Source organism: Eschscholzia californica, unplaced genomic scaffold, assembly GCF_041429995.1.
Source record: "Eschscholzia californica isolate CP2 unplaced genomic scaffold, dmEscCali1.0.p SCAF_4, whole genome shotgun sequence".
Classification (NCBI taxonomy): domain Eukaryota; kingdom Viridiplantae; phylum Streptophyta; class Magnoliopsida; order Ranunculales; family Papaveraceae; genus Eschscholzia; species Eschscholzia californica.
The window spans coordinates 54033499-54049024 of NW_028238461.1; the positions used below are offsets into that span (position 1 = coordinate 54033499).

Genomic DNA, 15526 nt, shown 5'->3' on the forward strand with positions numbered 1-15526 from the left:
GAAAAACATACCTAAAGATATTTTTCAATGTCGTCCAATCGTCTATGAATTTTTTCCCTTCGTCAATGAGTCTCCATTGCATTGCATTGAATTGTTCATAGATTCTTTCGGACATATGTTGTTCCACGACAAAAACCTTATCTTCGACATGTATATCTTGATTTATGAACCAATCCTCCATTTGTTGAATCCAAAAATCTATATGGTATTTTCCGTCGAAGAGAGGAATTTTGGAAACGTTATTAATTTTTTTCTTGATTTTTTCGATCAACGTAGAATTGTTTAGAATCTCGAAAGGGATCCCAATCTAAACGTGGAAAAATTTTCCAACACTCAAGGAGAGATGTATCCATGAAAAAAATTTCATCTTTTGTTCCCAGATTTTTAAAGCTCTGATACCAGCTGATGTAGATTGTTGCGGAAGCGTAAAAGTAATGGAATCCACCATTATTAATAAACTAAACTAACGAAATAAAACTGATAAAATAACGATAAAACAATAAACTTGATTAATAACTTGAATAATAATAAACTTGGTTGATAATATTCTTTGATCTGATTAACAAAGACAGACTGGACTTCTCTTATATAAAGATTGTACTTTCCTAGATAGACTCGAATAAAGAAAGAAGATAACTACTAAGGAAACTTTCCTAGATTGCTTAGACTCTAAACATGGAAACCCTAAATACTAAAATCTGGAAACTACGTTAATGTAGCAACCTGGCCGTTAGTCCCACTAATCTCTTGGCCGAAGGGCCCATTAAGGAGATGGCCTCCATCACGGATGGTCAATATTACTTCCTTGCATTTTAATTTCACAAACTTAGTGTGAATTTTGCATAAACCCTAATTTCAGGGGGTTTGTGTTCACATCAAGTTTGATAACCCTAATTAAATCCTAGTTTGCATAAACTCTAGTTCAAAAAAAATTAAACTCTAATTTCAATTTCTCATCAATTTCAAACTAATTACCTTACCCTAGCTCATAATACACATCAATTTCAGGGGGTTTGAGTAGTTTGAATGAATTACAAGAGAGAGAGATAGAGAGAGCACCTTCGAGATTCAAACTCGGTTTGAATATTTGCACCCCACGTTTCTGCTCGAAGGCGCCCAGTTTTTTGGTTTCAGAAAGGCTGGGCTTGTTTAACCAATGGGCATTTCGGTCACTCCACTTTACTAACGGCAGCACTCCGTTTAATCTGAAGGAAATCACCCAAAAGGTGGGGATTTCAGTAATTATTAATTAAAGGTAGGAGTTTCAATAATGTGTATTATGAAAAAGTGAGGGTTTCAGTAATTGTTCCTTGTATTAAATTTTGATCTAGATTTATGTACGATTTTGAACTAGATCTAGGTTTCTTATATCAAAGTAATCTGATACTAATTACTGCAAAATTAGTATCAGATTTCTGTATTTCATGATTGTTTTAAACTTTTGTACGATTACAAAACTGAAACCCTAAATATTTTTTTCAAGAGGAGGAGAAATGGAATTTTTTTTATTTTTTTCTTTAAGTATTAAGGTCGTCGGTCGGTCGCCGGAATTTTTGACCGACCGGCGACCCTATCGGAGAAGATGATGATGTAGCGGGAGAGTTGATGTGGCAGAGAGAGGTGATGAGATGGAGGAGAGAGGGTAACAGACACTTAACGGTAACGAAAAAAAAGGAGGTCTTCTCGGTATTATTGATAAAGTAAGGGGGCTACGAGGGAAGTTGGTCACAAAGTAGGGGGCCTCTAGGGAAATAACCCTTAAAGATCTGGTCCAAACAAGTTGACCTACTATTGTTAGAGGAGATCTTGTCCAATTATCTCTTTCTGGTCGCGCGACCTTATAAAAATGTCTTCTTCTTTGATAGTTGGTCGGTGACTTTTTGTCGGATAAAAATGAACTGGGCATTGCCAAAACCGCACTGCCTCTAACTATTTATGAGTTTGTTTTTATCAAAATTATCATTAACAACTTCGGACATTGTGTATAAAATTTTCTTGTAGAGAAAAATGTTAAAGTTCTTATTTTACGCCACAAATTATAAGGGATAAAGTCCACCACCCTTTGGTGTAACGGTTGATCACCACTCTTAAGCTCATGAGGTCGTAGGATCGAGTTTCGGTGGAAGCAGTTGCCATCAAGATTTATCTTATGTAATTTAGGCTATAAATAATGCAACAATTTGTCGGGCTTTAGGCCTATTTGTTGTCGAACTTTAGGCCTCTTTCATTCTTGATTTCAATTAGCCGGTTATCGTGCTTATTACATCTCCATGATGCATCAATACCTTGTAACGACCAACGTAGAGCGTAGTCCAATTCTCAAAAAAAAAATAAGGGATAAAATGTGAACTAGTTGACGAGGTATAAATAAGCAAGGAGATCAAATTGTAATTTCAAAGTAAAAGAAAACTATTTCATCAAAAAAAAAAAGTAAAAGGAAACATAGAATTCAAAAATACATATATCATAGAAATAGATAATTAAAACGAAAAAATTAGCAAAAGCTAGGAGGGCCCAATTGGGTTCGAACCGGTGACCTCTTGATCTGCAGTCAAATGCTCTACCACTGAGCTATGGACCCTTGGATGATATGGAATCATATTTATTACATTATATAAGCATAGATTGTGCAAAATGAAAAAAAGATTAGCATAAAATGTTTTAGGAATTAGATGATAGTATTTCCATAAATCCACCGTCTATAAAAAAGGTGGTCAATACGTGGACAACCGATCTTATATGGACAATTATTTTCGAGTCTGGTGCGAGTCAAATATGTTTGACTTAATTGACTTTGATTTAATAAGGGGACAACTCCATAAAGTTAAATAGCACTAAGTTGTGGACCATTAACAATAGTTAAAAATAAAAAACTTAACTGTCATGTTCATCATCATCTTCTTCTTCTTCCTCCTTTCGTTCTTCACTAGTTCAATCTCAGATTCCAGATTTTAGATTTGGTGCGGTATTAATTTCTTAGATCATTAAAAAACGTTAAGATGAAATCTATGTCGTCAATATCTACTCCGACCGTTCTCCCCCGAACAGTCCTTTTGGATTTCTTCATCAATGCCAAAACAAAGTTCTTCTCTCTTCATGCCTTAAAACAAACTTATAATCATCACTACCACCACCATCAAAATCTGTTATTTTCTCTCTCTACCCTTTTGTTGAGAACCTCCACATAAAATAGTTGTCTATACAAGAAAATTGGTTGTCTACTGGCCACCATAAAAAATAGGAAGACTATTTATTTTAATACATAAACTAAACCGATCTGTTCATATCGACTAATCCATACCATTTGATTGTTGTCGTTCAAAAGAAATATCTCAAACAGAAAGTATAGATTGTCAAATACCGTTTCACGTAATAAACAACAAGAGATGGGTGGATTAAAAGTACCATAATAATGAGGGGCCAGACCTACTCTGGCAGGAAGTTTATTTAAGAGTTCACATGTAAAGTAGATGATCAGTCTCTATTTGATTTTCAATATCTTGTTGCATTGTTGGTATCAAAGTTAATTTATAACACCAAGATGAAAAAAAAGAAATTTTAGCTTTTAATGGTGCATTTTCCTTCAAAAAATGTCTGTCCAAATATCACTATGCTTAGTTGGCAAAATGGAATGTATACATGACCCATTTGAGAATTCAGAAGGCCAAGATGAATAAATTTAATTGGTCTTGGTTGGGGTTGAGATGCTCAAACTTTGTCTTAATCGGGTAGACGTTTACCTTACAACTGGCAGAGCCAGTGATAAATTAATTTTGTTTAATAACGTAAAAACGTGTTAAAAAAATAGTTCACCATTTTTGTTATTTATGAACTCGACCTTACAACCTCTAAGTACTTCAAAATTGGCCAATCTATAGACTAACTTTGTTAATGGTCTCACAAGGCAATGAAGGAATGGTGTAGTATTTGAAAAGGTTTGGCACCTCAAATCCATTAGGTATTATGAAGCTAGTATATAATTACTTGGTTCTTAAATGAAGTCATTCACATTCAACTCATTTCTTCTAAATTAATTTTGAGCCGTGATTCAATGAGCTCAAAATCTAACAAGATCGATGGTCCTCGAGTTCAAACTCATAATTTTCTATATGAGCTTGAGCTCATTGAATCACACCTCATTAATTTTTGAACAAAAATACTTGATCTCGAATCCAACCCACAAACCTACTAAAAATTGTGTATTAAGAATTGAAAACAAAGTAACAACGAGCGCTTTCAAGATTTCTAACAAATCAAGTGTTCGTGTAACAAAATTACTCTATGGTGAACAATTAATTATACTCTTACAACAATAAATATGTAGGTATAAATATTTGATTCTTTGATAATATATAATTACTTGGTTCTTAAATGAAGTCATTCACATTCAACTCATTTCTTCTAAATTAATTTTGAGCCGTGATTCAATGAGCTCAAGATCTAACAAGATCGATGGTCCTCGAGTTCAAACTCATAATTTTCTATATGAGCTTGAGCTCATTGAATCACACCTCATTAATTTTTGAACAAAAATACTTGATCTCGAATCCAACCCACAAACCTACTAAAAATTGTGTATTAAGAATTGAAAACAAAGTAACAACGAGCGCTTTCAAGATTTCTAACAAATCAAGTGTTCGTGTAACAAAATTACTCTATGGTGAACAATTAATTATACTCTTACAACAATAAATATGTAGGTATAAATATTTGATTCTTTGATAATATATTATGAGTTGGTTAAATGTTAAGACAATAATAAATAAATTACTTTCTTTTCCTATAAGCAGACAAAATTTGTCTTGGGGATATATGTTAGCAATTTGGAATAAATTGACTTGTGGGTAGGGTGAGAATTTAGAAGTCATCCTTTCAATCAACCATACCTGCATTTAATTCCTACTCTTTCTCTCACTCACAACTAGAGATCCCTTACTACATTTTTGTTCTCCTATAAATCTTGTTAAAATCTTCATTTTATTTGTCTCTGTTTTTCTCTATCTCTCTCTAAAGGAGTAAAGAATTGAGAAGAGTGAAAGATGGTGGGTATCATATCACTCATAACAGGGAAGGCAGGGCTAAGTGGGTTTGGGTCAGCTTCAACTGCTGAGCAAGTTACAGAGGGAATTGATGCTAACAGCCTCACTGCTATTGTCACCGGTAATTCTTCTTTCTCGATGTATGGATCTATACATACAAACTTCTCACAGTAATACAAGATATGGTGGCACGACCCTGTGACAACCAGCTCACAACAGTCTTGTTTAGGTGTTCTTGGGGCGGAGACCTCCATTTTTCTCTTCCCCTGTCGGAGTGGAATATGTTTTTTTTTTCTTTTAGGTGTTGATCGATTACTTCGTTTTCGAAACATAGTATATAGAGAATTTTTTTAACATTTTCATATTTTATTGATGTTAAAATCTCTAAGAATTCTCCGAATATATTGCTTGAATGAAATGTCATATATGGATAATACATTTATTTGATATAGTTCTTCTTGTCTTAGTTATCACATCTTTGGTACTTTAAATTTAAACATTAATGTGAATGAAGTACTGTTGCATTATACGAAACAAAAGGTTAACCCTCTTTAGGGTTTTGTTTGTCATACTTATTCAATTCAATATGTTGGGTTTGTTTTATTCTTGTTGTTCTTTAGGTTAAAGAATTTATGATACTAATTTGCAAATCTGTTTTTTTTTTTTAAGGAGGAGCAAGTGGGATCGGCTTCGAAACTAGTAGAGTCTTGGCATTACGCGGTGTTCATGTAATAATTGCGGCAAGGAATTTGGAAATTGCGAAAGAAGCGAAACAAAATATAATGAAAGATAACAAAGCAGCTAGAGTCGATATTTTAAAACTCGATCTTTGCTCAATCAAATCTATCAAAGAATTTGCAGATCACTTTATTGCTCTTGATCTTCCCCTCAATATCCTTATGTAAATTATCCCTCATTCTACTTTCTTTTTTTAGTATAAGTAGAAAATATTAATTCTTTCTTTCTTTTTTTCACTATTATTATTTCAATAATGTAACGAAAAAGATTTGGTTCGATCTTTCAGAAACAATGCTGGTGTTATGTTTTGTCCTTACCAACTCTCTCATGACGGGATCGAGATGCAATTTGCAACAAATCATCTTGGTATTTGATACTGTTATTTGATATTTATTTCGAACTCTGATAATGTGTACAAATTTAATGTAGTACAAGAGCAACATCCACAAATATGGTATTTGGCTCAAGATCTGAATTTACTTTAGTCATATTCTATAATATGTTTGCTTTTTGTCTGACTCGTACAGAAGGCAAACCCCATTCCGTCTCTAGGTCAATTTGATTTAGATGTGCCTGGAGATAAGTCACATTAGATGAATTAGGATAAGACAAGACACAATCATAAGAAAAGAAGAAACAGCTACTACAATAAGTACAACCTAATAATGTGATTTTGAATGCATTAAATGGGGTTTTATATTATACAGGTCATTTCCACTTGACAAACCTTCTCCTTGAGAAAATGAAGAAAACTGCAAGAACTAGTGGGGTTGAGGGGAGAATAGTGAATTTATCATCTGTAGCTCACATTCACACTTACAAAGATGGGATCAAATTTGATAACATCAATGACCAAAAAGGGTATGTAATACTATCCACTATAATTCTTTCCCATATATTGTTTTTAATATGTCATCTCTATATTTAGATATTCTGATAAGAAGGCGTACGGGCAATCCAAGCTAGCAAATATATTGCATGCCAATGAGCTCTCTCGTCGTCTACAGGTAACTAAGTACATCCGAATTTACTCTAGTCTAAGAACTTACTGCGTAAATAAATTGTTGCCTCGTACATCTGACTCTTTTGAATGACTAACTTAAAGTCTAAGAACTTACTACATAAAATAAAATTAAGATGACTGTCATACCCTTAAATAATACAAATCATATGCAATTAAGCGAGTTAGATCTGGAGAGTAGGTTGGTAAACTGCATAAGTATTGGTTTCGTTTCAACGGTCCATTTGAGTGACATTAATATGTAGTAATTGATATGATTCAATCTGACTTGTTTCAATTTGACTGTACGGAAAGGAGGAAGGAGCAAACATTACAGTGAATTCTGTCCACCCAGGGCTTATTATGACGAATTTATTTAAACACTCGGGACTCTGGATCCGTATGTGCTCCTTATTTCAGAAATACAATGTTTTACATTTTTTTTTTTAATAAGATTACAAATACTTACTATGGGCCAAAAAGAATAATACTTTTCCTCTCTACTCTCCCATTTTGCAGAGATTGTGCAAGTGTTAACAATTATACTTTGGAAGAATGTATCACAAGTAAGCATATTTCTTCTTCTTCTTTTCTTGTACACTATTTGAAGTGCCTTTCAAGTCATAGCTTTTAGTGATTATTATTCTCACATGGGAAACCAGCTCAAATAGGAAAATAGTTCAACAAAAAAAAAAAGCTCAAATAGGAAAAGGTTGGTGTTGGTTCGATGGTTTATTGATTGTGGGTCATGAAGCAAACCTCTTCTAGAAAATCATTAATACTAGTAGTTGGGATAATTAAAAATGTTTAATTTGGCAGTTCTTTCTCACCAGTGCCTTCTGAATAAAATATAACAATTCAAATGCCTAATGAATGTTTTCCTCTGTCTTGGTTTTTGTTTTGCAAAGGGAGCAGCGACTTCATGCTATGTCGCCCTTCATCCGAATCTGAAAGGTTGCACGGGAAAATACTTTTTAGACTGTAACGAGATGAAACCAAGCCGACTTGCTCAAAGTGAAGTTTTGGGGAAGAAACTCTGGGATTTCAGCAACAAGTTGATTAACTCAGTCGATCTCAGTTGAATTATTATCACTCGGTACTTCTTAAAAACTATCGAAACACATAGTCAGAAGATATATGATATATATAAGCTATTATGTATTTGTTACAAATAATGATGAAAAGAAGAGGGATGGAGATTAGAGGCTTGAAACGTGTACTAAGTACACTTTCCTTAAAGCATTATTTGCCCCCTCTCGCTCGAGATTACTTGAAGGTTACAAGGCAAATTGCTTCCCAAGATATGACAAGCCTTTGTGAAACTACACCAAGTAACTTGTGGAGATTTCACTTAAGGAGCATTAGAACATAATGAGGATGGCAAAGGTTTTCCGATATTGTTTCTACATATTGTTTCATCATCCTGTTTGTTTAGAGAAAACTTTATTTATAGAAAACAAAGAGACATTTTTCAAGTAGAAAATCTTTTCACAAAAAGAGATATCTCTCCATATAATTTATCAAAAGATATAACTATTAGACATAAATTTCAAATTCAAATATTATAAAAATCAATTTCTGATTTTATAAAATAGATTACTTAATAACTTGTCCAAAATTCCAACAATCCCCCACTTGGACAATTATTAATAAAATTCCTTTGCCAAACTAAATATATTAGTATTAGTGCATAAAGTATGGTATCTTTCGATTTGCACCATACCTTAGTGTAAGTGCACAAAGTTTTATCGAAATCCCAGGTAGCTTGTAGCTTTGAACCAGTTATTCCTTGTGATAAAACCGGTAACACCACACACACTATACATTTGTTCCTTTGCTCCACACTTTTCTCGCTTAGCACTTATATGGCCATGTGCTTCTTGGTTTCATGAACTCTCCTTAGATAAACTCTAAATCTAACGAGAGGCGGCACCACCTCTAAGTTCACATAGTTGAAGTTCTTCCAGTATCTTTGCTACTTTAGAGATACTTGTCTTTGACTAAACTTCATTAAGAGTTTTAAACTCAACCTCAGTCCGTAGCAACCAACACTTACCATCCTAGATAGGGTTAGATATAAATTTAAGTGTTGAAACTAGTCACTTATCAATGACTTGTTGTTACCCATTGAACTTAAGACTAGTCATTTCCTAGTGTTAGGTTGGGTTGCCGTCAATTGTGACTTTTATGTAAAGAGTTTCAACCCCATCTCTCTAGATGTTAAAGTTTAAACATATCTCTTGTCAGAGATTTGATAAACAATGTTTATATTTTTTTAAATGTAATAATATTAATTCCATCTTGAATTAAGTATTTCGCTTAGACGTCTCCACTTCTTTTCTCTTGCTAAATCTCAGTTAAAATCAAAAGAACATGTAACAACAATCCTCTTGATATTAGATTGGCCACTCTAATGTCAAGATTGTTACCACTTTGTTGTGAATGATTTTCTAAATCTCATAAGAATCATCAACTCAATATATGCATATATTATCTCTTTTAAATATCATCTCATGAAATTGTTACCCCCACTATTTTGAATTTTAAGTTAGTATATTATTATTATTATTATTATTTTATGTAATCCTCATCGATTTACAAACAACATTTTCTCAATATTACGAGAAACAAAATTCCATAAAATATCTCATATTAATTAGTAAAACCATCATCACTGCCTTGTTGATTTTTTTTTTTTTTTTTTTTTTTTTTTTGAAACATCACTGCCTTGTTGATGGTACTTGCCTCTATATTTCCACACCAAATCGTCTGATGATTTTAGTCTCTTCTCACAAGTCACAACTATAACGGAATAGGCACCCCACCATTTTTCAATAATATTTGTCTCTCTTTTTTAAATTTCAAATAAAGTCTCAAAAGGGAGAAGCACAATTCCTCATACGAGTTCTCATTACTCCAAATTACCACACCCCCTAGATGTTAATATAGTGGATAGTATAACATCTCATCTTGATCAATGGCTCCAATTCTACGGATCAATTGTAGTAGTTTTATTTTGATAGAAAAATATTGTCATATGTTAGTGATTAAACTACATCTGCATGCCACATGATCCAAGTCTACAACTTATAAATTAATGTTACTAGTTATTCTAGTAACCCATAATAAATCTCAAATGCACAGACTATACTCACCAATATCACAATTTGGTGGTTAATGGTGTATTAATATTTTGATTACATTATAGTAAATAATATCAAAATATACAAGAATGATGTACAATTTATCATAGTGTAACACATCACTGTACGAAAAATACAATAGTGTCGCATAACACCCTTTGTTACTAATTCATTTATTAACTACACGTTAGGGCAAAGAGAAAATGTGATTTATTTAACATACATATAAATTATATTTCCAACATTCTCAATACTCAAACATACCGTGCATAAACTAAATACTCGTTTAATGTGAATATGTGATCGACAATTATTAAGAATTCTTTGCATGTGATTAAGACATGATAATAGTAAACAAGAATGGGTTATTGATCACTCCTCAAAACTAAGTTATGTAAATATCAGAAATGAAATGAATAGAATTGGAATCAAGGATTAATTCTATAATTAACAACTCATACCCTGAACCTATCCAAATCAGGGTAACCCTTTTCAATGAATCAATGATGTTTCGAGAAGTTTCATTTAACTAAAAGAATTTTATTTCTTTTTATTGGAAAACATGTTTCTTCCCATCAAATAGACATAACTATTGGCAAACCAATAAGATCAATAAAACAGAAAAACGCACCTTATTCAATTTGAGTAGCCGAATTATTCCTTCTGCCTTTGTCAGTTTTCCTAAAGTGTTCTCCTAAATCTATTGAAGAAGAAATGGTCAATAAAACATAATCTACCTCTACATGTGCCTTTTCTTCTCCTCTCTCTTTTTCTCTAATGATTGGTATATAACTCACAAATTGAATTCTTGATTCAATGTAACTTCTCTCTTGAATAGTTAAATACCATTATCATCAGTGGATCCACTTTACACAATTTCCATTCTATTAATTTTGTAAAGTCAGTCTGTCTCTCGGCAAAATTATTTTGCATCACCAAATCTCCACAATGACTTGGGTCGTTTTAGTCTCTCTTGCTCTCTACGCTAATAATGCTTTAAGATTGTTACAAATAATGATGAAAAGAAGAGGGATGGAGATTAGAGGCTTGAAACGTGTACTAAGTACACTTTCCTTAAAGCATTATTTGCCCCCTCTCGCTCGAGATTACTTGAAGGTTACAAGGCAAATTGCTTCCCAAGATATGACAAGCCTTTGTGAAACTACACCAAGTAACTTGTGGAGATTTCACTTAAGGAGCATTAGAACATAATGAGGATGGCAAAGGTTTTCCGATATTGTTTCTACATATTGTTTCATCATCCTGTTTGTTTAGAGAAAACTTTATTTATAGAAAACAAAGAGACATTTTTCAAGTAGAAAATCTTTTCACAAAAAGAGATATCTCTCCATATAATTTATCAAAAGATATAACTATTAGACATAAATTTCAAATTCAAATATTATAAAAATCAATTTCTGATTTTATAAAATAGATTACTTAATAACTTGTCCAAAATTCCAACAGTATTTGCCTATAGAAAGTGTGTAGGTCAAATATATTATTATTCCCTCACCTAGTTGTATCCTTATTCGCCAACAATGGTGATTTTAGGTTTTATAGTGTATTTCCTCTGGGAAGTGAACTCGTTCAGATATCTATTGATATATACATATTCCTCTCTGAATCGTCTTAGTTTGACTCGTTCAGATATCTATTGATATATACAATAGGCTCTACATATTCTTTATCTAACTCGAATGTACATAAATCAGCTTGAGCAAGCCATTCAAACGGTTCAAAAGAAACAAACATCTTGAAATTTAAGTCGAGCCAATTTGAATCTCAAGTCAGCATTCGCATATGTATCAACGAAATGGCATAACAGGAAATCATAACCAAACAGTTGGAAGAACAAGAAACACCCCATCCATCTCAAGCCAAAGAAAAATGAAAGGTTAAGAACTTAAAACACCCATTTGGAATTTTGACAAGACCAAGTAAAGGGACTGTCTATACCCAGAAAAAAAAAAACAGTTCCAATTTAGCTTGTATATAAGCTAACCCATCACATAAGTTCTACCAAATAACATATCACACACTTATAAACTCAGAAATAAGTTGTTATTTTACTAGTAGTAGTAGTAGAATAAAAGACTTCAGTAAAACTTGAATAACAAACCAATATCATAACCTAACCAAAGTATTAACATTTCACTTAGGTAGTAAAAGCAGCAGAATCTGTCAAGGAAATTCCTCTCTCATTAATTGACACGGCTTTTGAGAACATCCAGATCCATCTCAGTAGGATCAGTCGCTTGCAATTCTACCTGAATGCCGTCTAATTCTCTCTTGAATCTGTCCTTGGAGCTTGCGTAAATCATCTTGCTTCTTACCCTCGATGTATCAGGAGACCTTCATTTACAAACACACCCAATGTTAAAAATATGTGTATTTTTCATTTAGACCTCCAATTTATCGTCACATCTATTAGGGAAAATTAACATAAATTCCATCGTCCCAATTTTCCTTTGTCAATACAATCCATCAACTTTGGGTTTAGCTATATATGTGTTTCATGTGGTCTGCGAACGAAGCTTAAGGTGGTGATTGTGTTTTTTTTTCTTAATTGTCTGAATCTGGCTCGTTGCGATCCGGATAATTTAAATCAAATAGAGCTAACCCAGCCGTTGGGCGAGTCAGACATCGCGAGCCATACAACAAAGAAACATTTTGAAATCAGACTCGAGCCAACTCCGACCTCGAGTCATGTTTCAACCCCAGCGTAAAGAAAAACAAACAACACCAACACCTAAAATAGTATTGCCATGCTTCCCGCAGGAAGAAGAAAAAATTGGGGCAATTGGGCTAAGACCCGATTTTCCATAGCTATTAGGTACTTTATTAGGAGGTAGAACTTTTATATTTGGATCTACCATTCTTTACTTCATCTATATAAGATAAAACCTATAGTTATGTTTTTGTGATCCTAAAATGATTCAACGAAGTTTCTCTAAGATATTATAAATGTACACAAGCATCACAATTCACAACTGAAGTAAAAAAAATAGGAGTGTTAAGAAGGATACCAGGCGATGAAGAAGATCCTGCTTTTCTGGCAGTTCTCTTCTGTCACAAAATCAAAATCGTAAACAGCATAGCGACATTCATCTGCAGGAAGGGATGCAGTGAAATCCTCATAGCTTTCAGCTGGTTCGCCAAGCTTCTCCACAATAACTTGCTTCAGTTTCTCCTCGATCTTGAAAACTATAAAGCGGTGAGTTCTCTTAGCCTTCAATTCCAGAAACTTTAGCTTGCAATCGTCGTGCACAGAAAACCCAGATGACGCGTTTGCCTAAGCATCCAATTCGAATAACAATATAATCACATCTCATCAAACATATAAAGGAATATCATATGAGATTCTAAATTATAATATGAGCAAGTAAACTGTGTCATTGACAACAGTCCATTCCATAGTAAAGTAAACTTCACGTTACATAAGTTCATACAAAAATGATCGAATGCCCAAAAAATTTGGGCGAAATCTGGTCGGGTTTGGCCAAATTTTGCCCCTCTTTCTTGAGCATTCATTCTACCAGCGTTGTTGTTACAATTTCAATACTTCAAGTCAAACAAAAAAGACATCTGAAAACAAAAACCAGTTTACTTTGTTACTCTAAGTGGATCTGGATAAGAGAAGTTAAACAAAAATTATGAACTGCTTGGAAATTAAGGTACGTGAAGATAATCACAAACAACAAGAATTGCTGATGAAAAAAAAAACTAAATCAACGATTTGCACAGTATGATCTACAAATTTATTCCCCTAAAAAAAACATTTTAATTATGAATATGAATCCAAAATCAAGCTCAAAGTAATCAAATCAAAAAATTCAGAACACATAATCAAGTACCTCAAAAGAAGATCCATAGATAGATCGATGAGGATCAACAATCAGATCTATAACCTAAGCTTAACTAAAACGATCATGTTAAACCAACTCGAATAAAATCAAATCTCTCTCCGATTCCAACTCCGATGTTCAAATTGATTCCAACTCAATAACAAAAACCAGATAATTTTACAAAATAAGAAGAAAAATCGGAAGATCAATCATTGAAGCGAGCAACCAAAAGAATCGGAACCCTAGACATAAATAGTAAACGAAATATAAGGCGAATAGATTAAAGAGAACTAACCATTTCTTTGCGGGAGAGTATTGGAGAAGAGCGATCCAAGAATAGGAGATGAGTAAATCTAGGGCAAAGCTCTAGAGAGAGAGAGAGATTATAGTAGTAGCAAGGGGAAGAAGAAAAAAACCCTCCGATGATAAAAAGGAAAAGGAGGAACAGAAACGTAGCCTTCACTGTTTTCGGTGGTTCCCCTCAAATATCCCAAAAATCATGACGGTGATCAGGTGGTGCTTATGCCTACCGAACAACGGTACGCCAACCAATTATAAAATGTCATGTCATCTATACGTAGGGATACGGTATGTATTACCAGGTGAGTTGAGCCGAGTTTATACTATTATCATAAATGTCGGAAGTTATTTATTAATTTACCAGAATACCCATTGGAATTTAGTAGTAGTTTAGTAGTAGTTGAATAATATTATGGTTGATTGGGATTAAATTACAGAGATTAGTTTAAGGAGACTTGGTGCATAATTAGCATATGTTTTAAGTTGATTTAGGATGGGCTCTCGAATCTCAAGAAGAACAAGTAATACTTAATTAGTTATCTCCTCTTTTAAGCGAACGTTTTGAATTTCGTAAAAATAATAGTTTTGTAAATGAAATTCACAAACCTATTGTGTTTGGTTTCTTGATAATATTGTTTACATTATATAAAACTGATAATATTGTTTATATTATAAATAATTGACTTGGTCTTTTGACATTTCAACTTATTGAACAACCGAAATAGGACTTGTATATATTGCTAGAAACTCACACGAAATGATTTCTTGCAAGTGAAAAGATGTCTAAGTCTTCGAATAGGTCGCCTATGAGATTTTAGGGTGGGAAGATGTCCATTCTCATTTCCTAGCTAGGGCAGAGTGAAAAAAAGTTCTAGTGGCCACATGAATTTGTCGCACATGAGTTAGAAATTTAAGAGTTACCCTGGTTAGAGAATACCTTTAAAATGGAATTAGTCCTTCGTATAATAATATTCTTTGGAGCTTTACTTCAATAATACACAACTATATCATTAAATATTTCATCAAAAAAAAAACTATATCATTAAAGAATTTTTTTTTCGTTTTGGTTTTGTACATAATTAACCTGTCATAATTGAGATGCACATATATGGTACAATATATAATAATAAAAGAAAATTCTTTAGTCACCGTCGAAGTCCACTTTGTTAAAGTATTGATTGTTATTTCTCAACGAAAAAAGTTGGATTCCTTTGAGAAAAGGCATGAGTTGTGACTTGTGAATGCCCCTCGAGGAAAAGATAGAACCTAACAATCTTGACGTCGATTTTTTGGATTAAGACTACTTGTGTTATATGATTAGAGGGGTTGTGCAGTTTTCAGACTTTCAATTGAACCTTCTATAGAGTTTCAATTAAAAATTTGATAAATGATATATATGACTTGATGGGGTTCGCCTGCATCCGAGACCCAGGGAGAGAAAACGACATAAACACTAGT

General features: G+C 33.2%; 2 protein-coding genes and 1 non-coding gene across 3 annotated transcripts; 1 reads left to right on the forward strand and 2 right to left on the reverse strand.

Moving 5' to 3' along the window:
* Positions 1 to 2509: 2509 nt before the first annotated feature.
* On the reverse strand, positions 2510 to 2581 carry TRNAC-GCA (transfer RNA cysteine (anticodon GCA)). The gene has a single exon. It is a non-coding gene; the product is annotated as a tRNA-Cys (tRNA).
* Positions 2582 to 4802: 2221 nt separating this feature from the next.
* Positions 4803 to 11543, forward strand: LOC147546223 (short-chain dehydrogenase TIC 32 B, chloroplastic-like). The gene is made up of 9 exons (XM_086636637.1): positions 4803 to 5160; positions 5709 to 5940; positions 6064 to 6143; positions 6485 to 6638; positions 6706 to 6784; positions 7093 to 7177; positions 7297 to 7343; positions 7686 to 7935; positions 11387 to 11543. Exons 1-8 carry the CDS (start codon positions 5040 to 5042, stop codon positions 7857 to 7859), a joined length of 972 nt encoding a protein of 323 aa, XP_086492763.1. The 5' UTR covers positions 4803 to 5039; the 3' UTR covers positions 7860 to 7935; positions 11387 to 11543.
* A 302-nt stretch (positions 11544 to 11845) lies between these two features.
* LOC147546224 (actin-depolymerizing factor 4-like) lies at positions 11846 to 14587 on the reverse strand. Its single transcript, XM_086636640.1, has 3 exons — positions 14064 to 14587; positions 12950 to 13215; positions 11846 to 12275 (listed from the first exon to the last, which is right to left on the reverse strand). Exons 1-3 carry the CDS (start codon positions 14064 to 14066, stop codon positions 12125 to 12127), a joined length of 420 nt encoding a protein of 139 aa, XP_086492766.1. The 5' UTR covers positions 14067 to 14587; the 3' UTR covers positions 11846 to 12124.
* Between the last annotated feature and the right edge of the window lie 939 nt (positions 14588 to 15526).

Excerpts from the sequence above, each read along its gene's own strand:
- LOC147546224 (XM_086636640.1), bottom strand. Across the intron at positions 12,276-12,949 it reads AGGATCTTCTTCATCGCCTG|GTCTCCTGATACATCGAGGG; the intron begins GTATCCTTCTTA and ends TTGTAAATGAAG.
- LOC147546223 (XM_086636637.1), top strand. The coding sequence starts at position 5,040 with ATGGTGGGTATCATATCACTCATAACAGGGAAGGCAGGGCTAAGTGGG. Across the intron at positions 6,144-6,484 it reads ATTTGCAACAAATCATCTTG|GTCATTTCCACTTGACAAAC; the intron begins GTATTTGATACT and ends TATATTATACAG. Across the intron at positions 6,785-7,092 it reads AGCTCTCTCGTCGTCTACAG|GAGGAAGGAGCAAACATTAC; the intron begins GTAACTAAGTAC and ends CTGTACGGAAAG.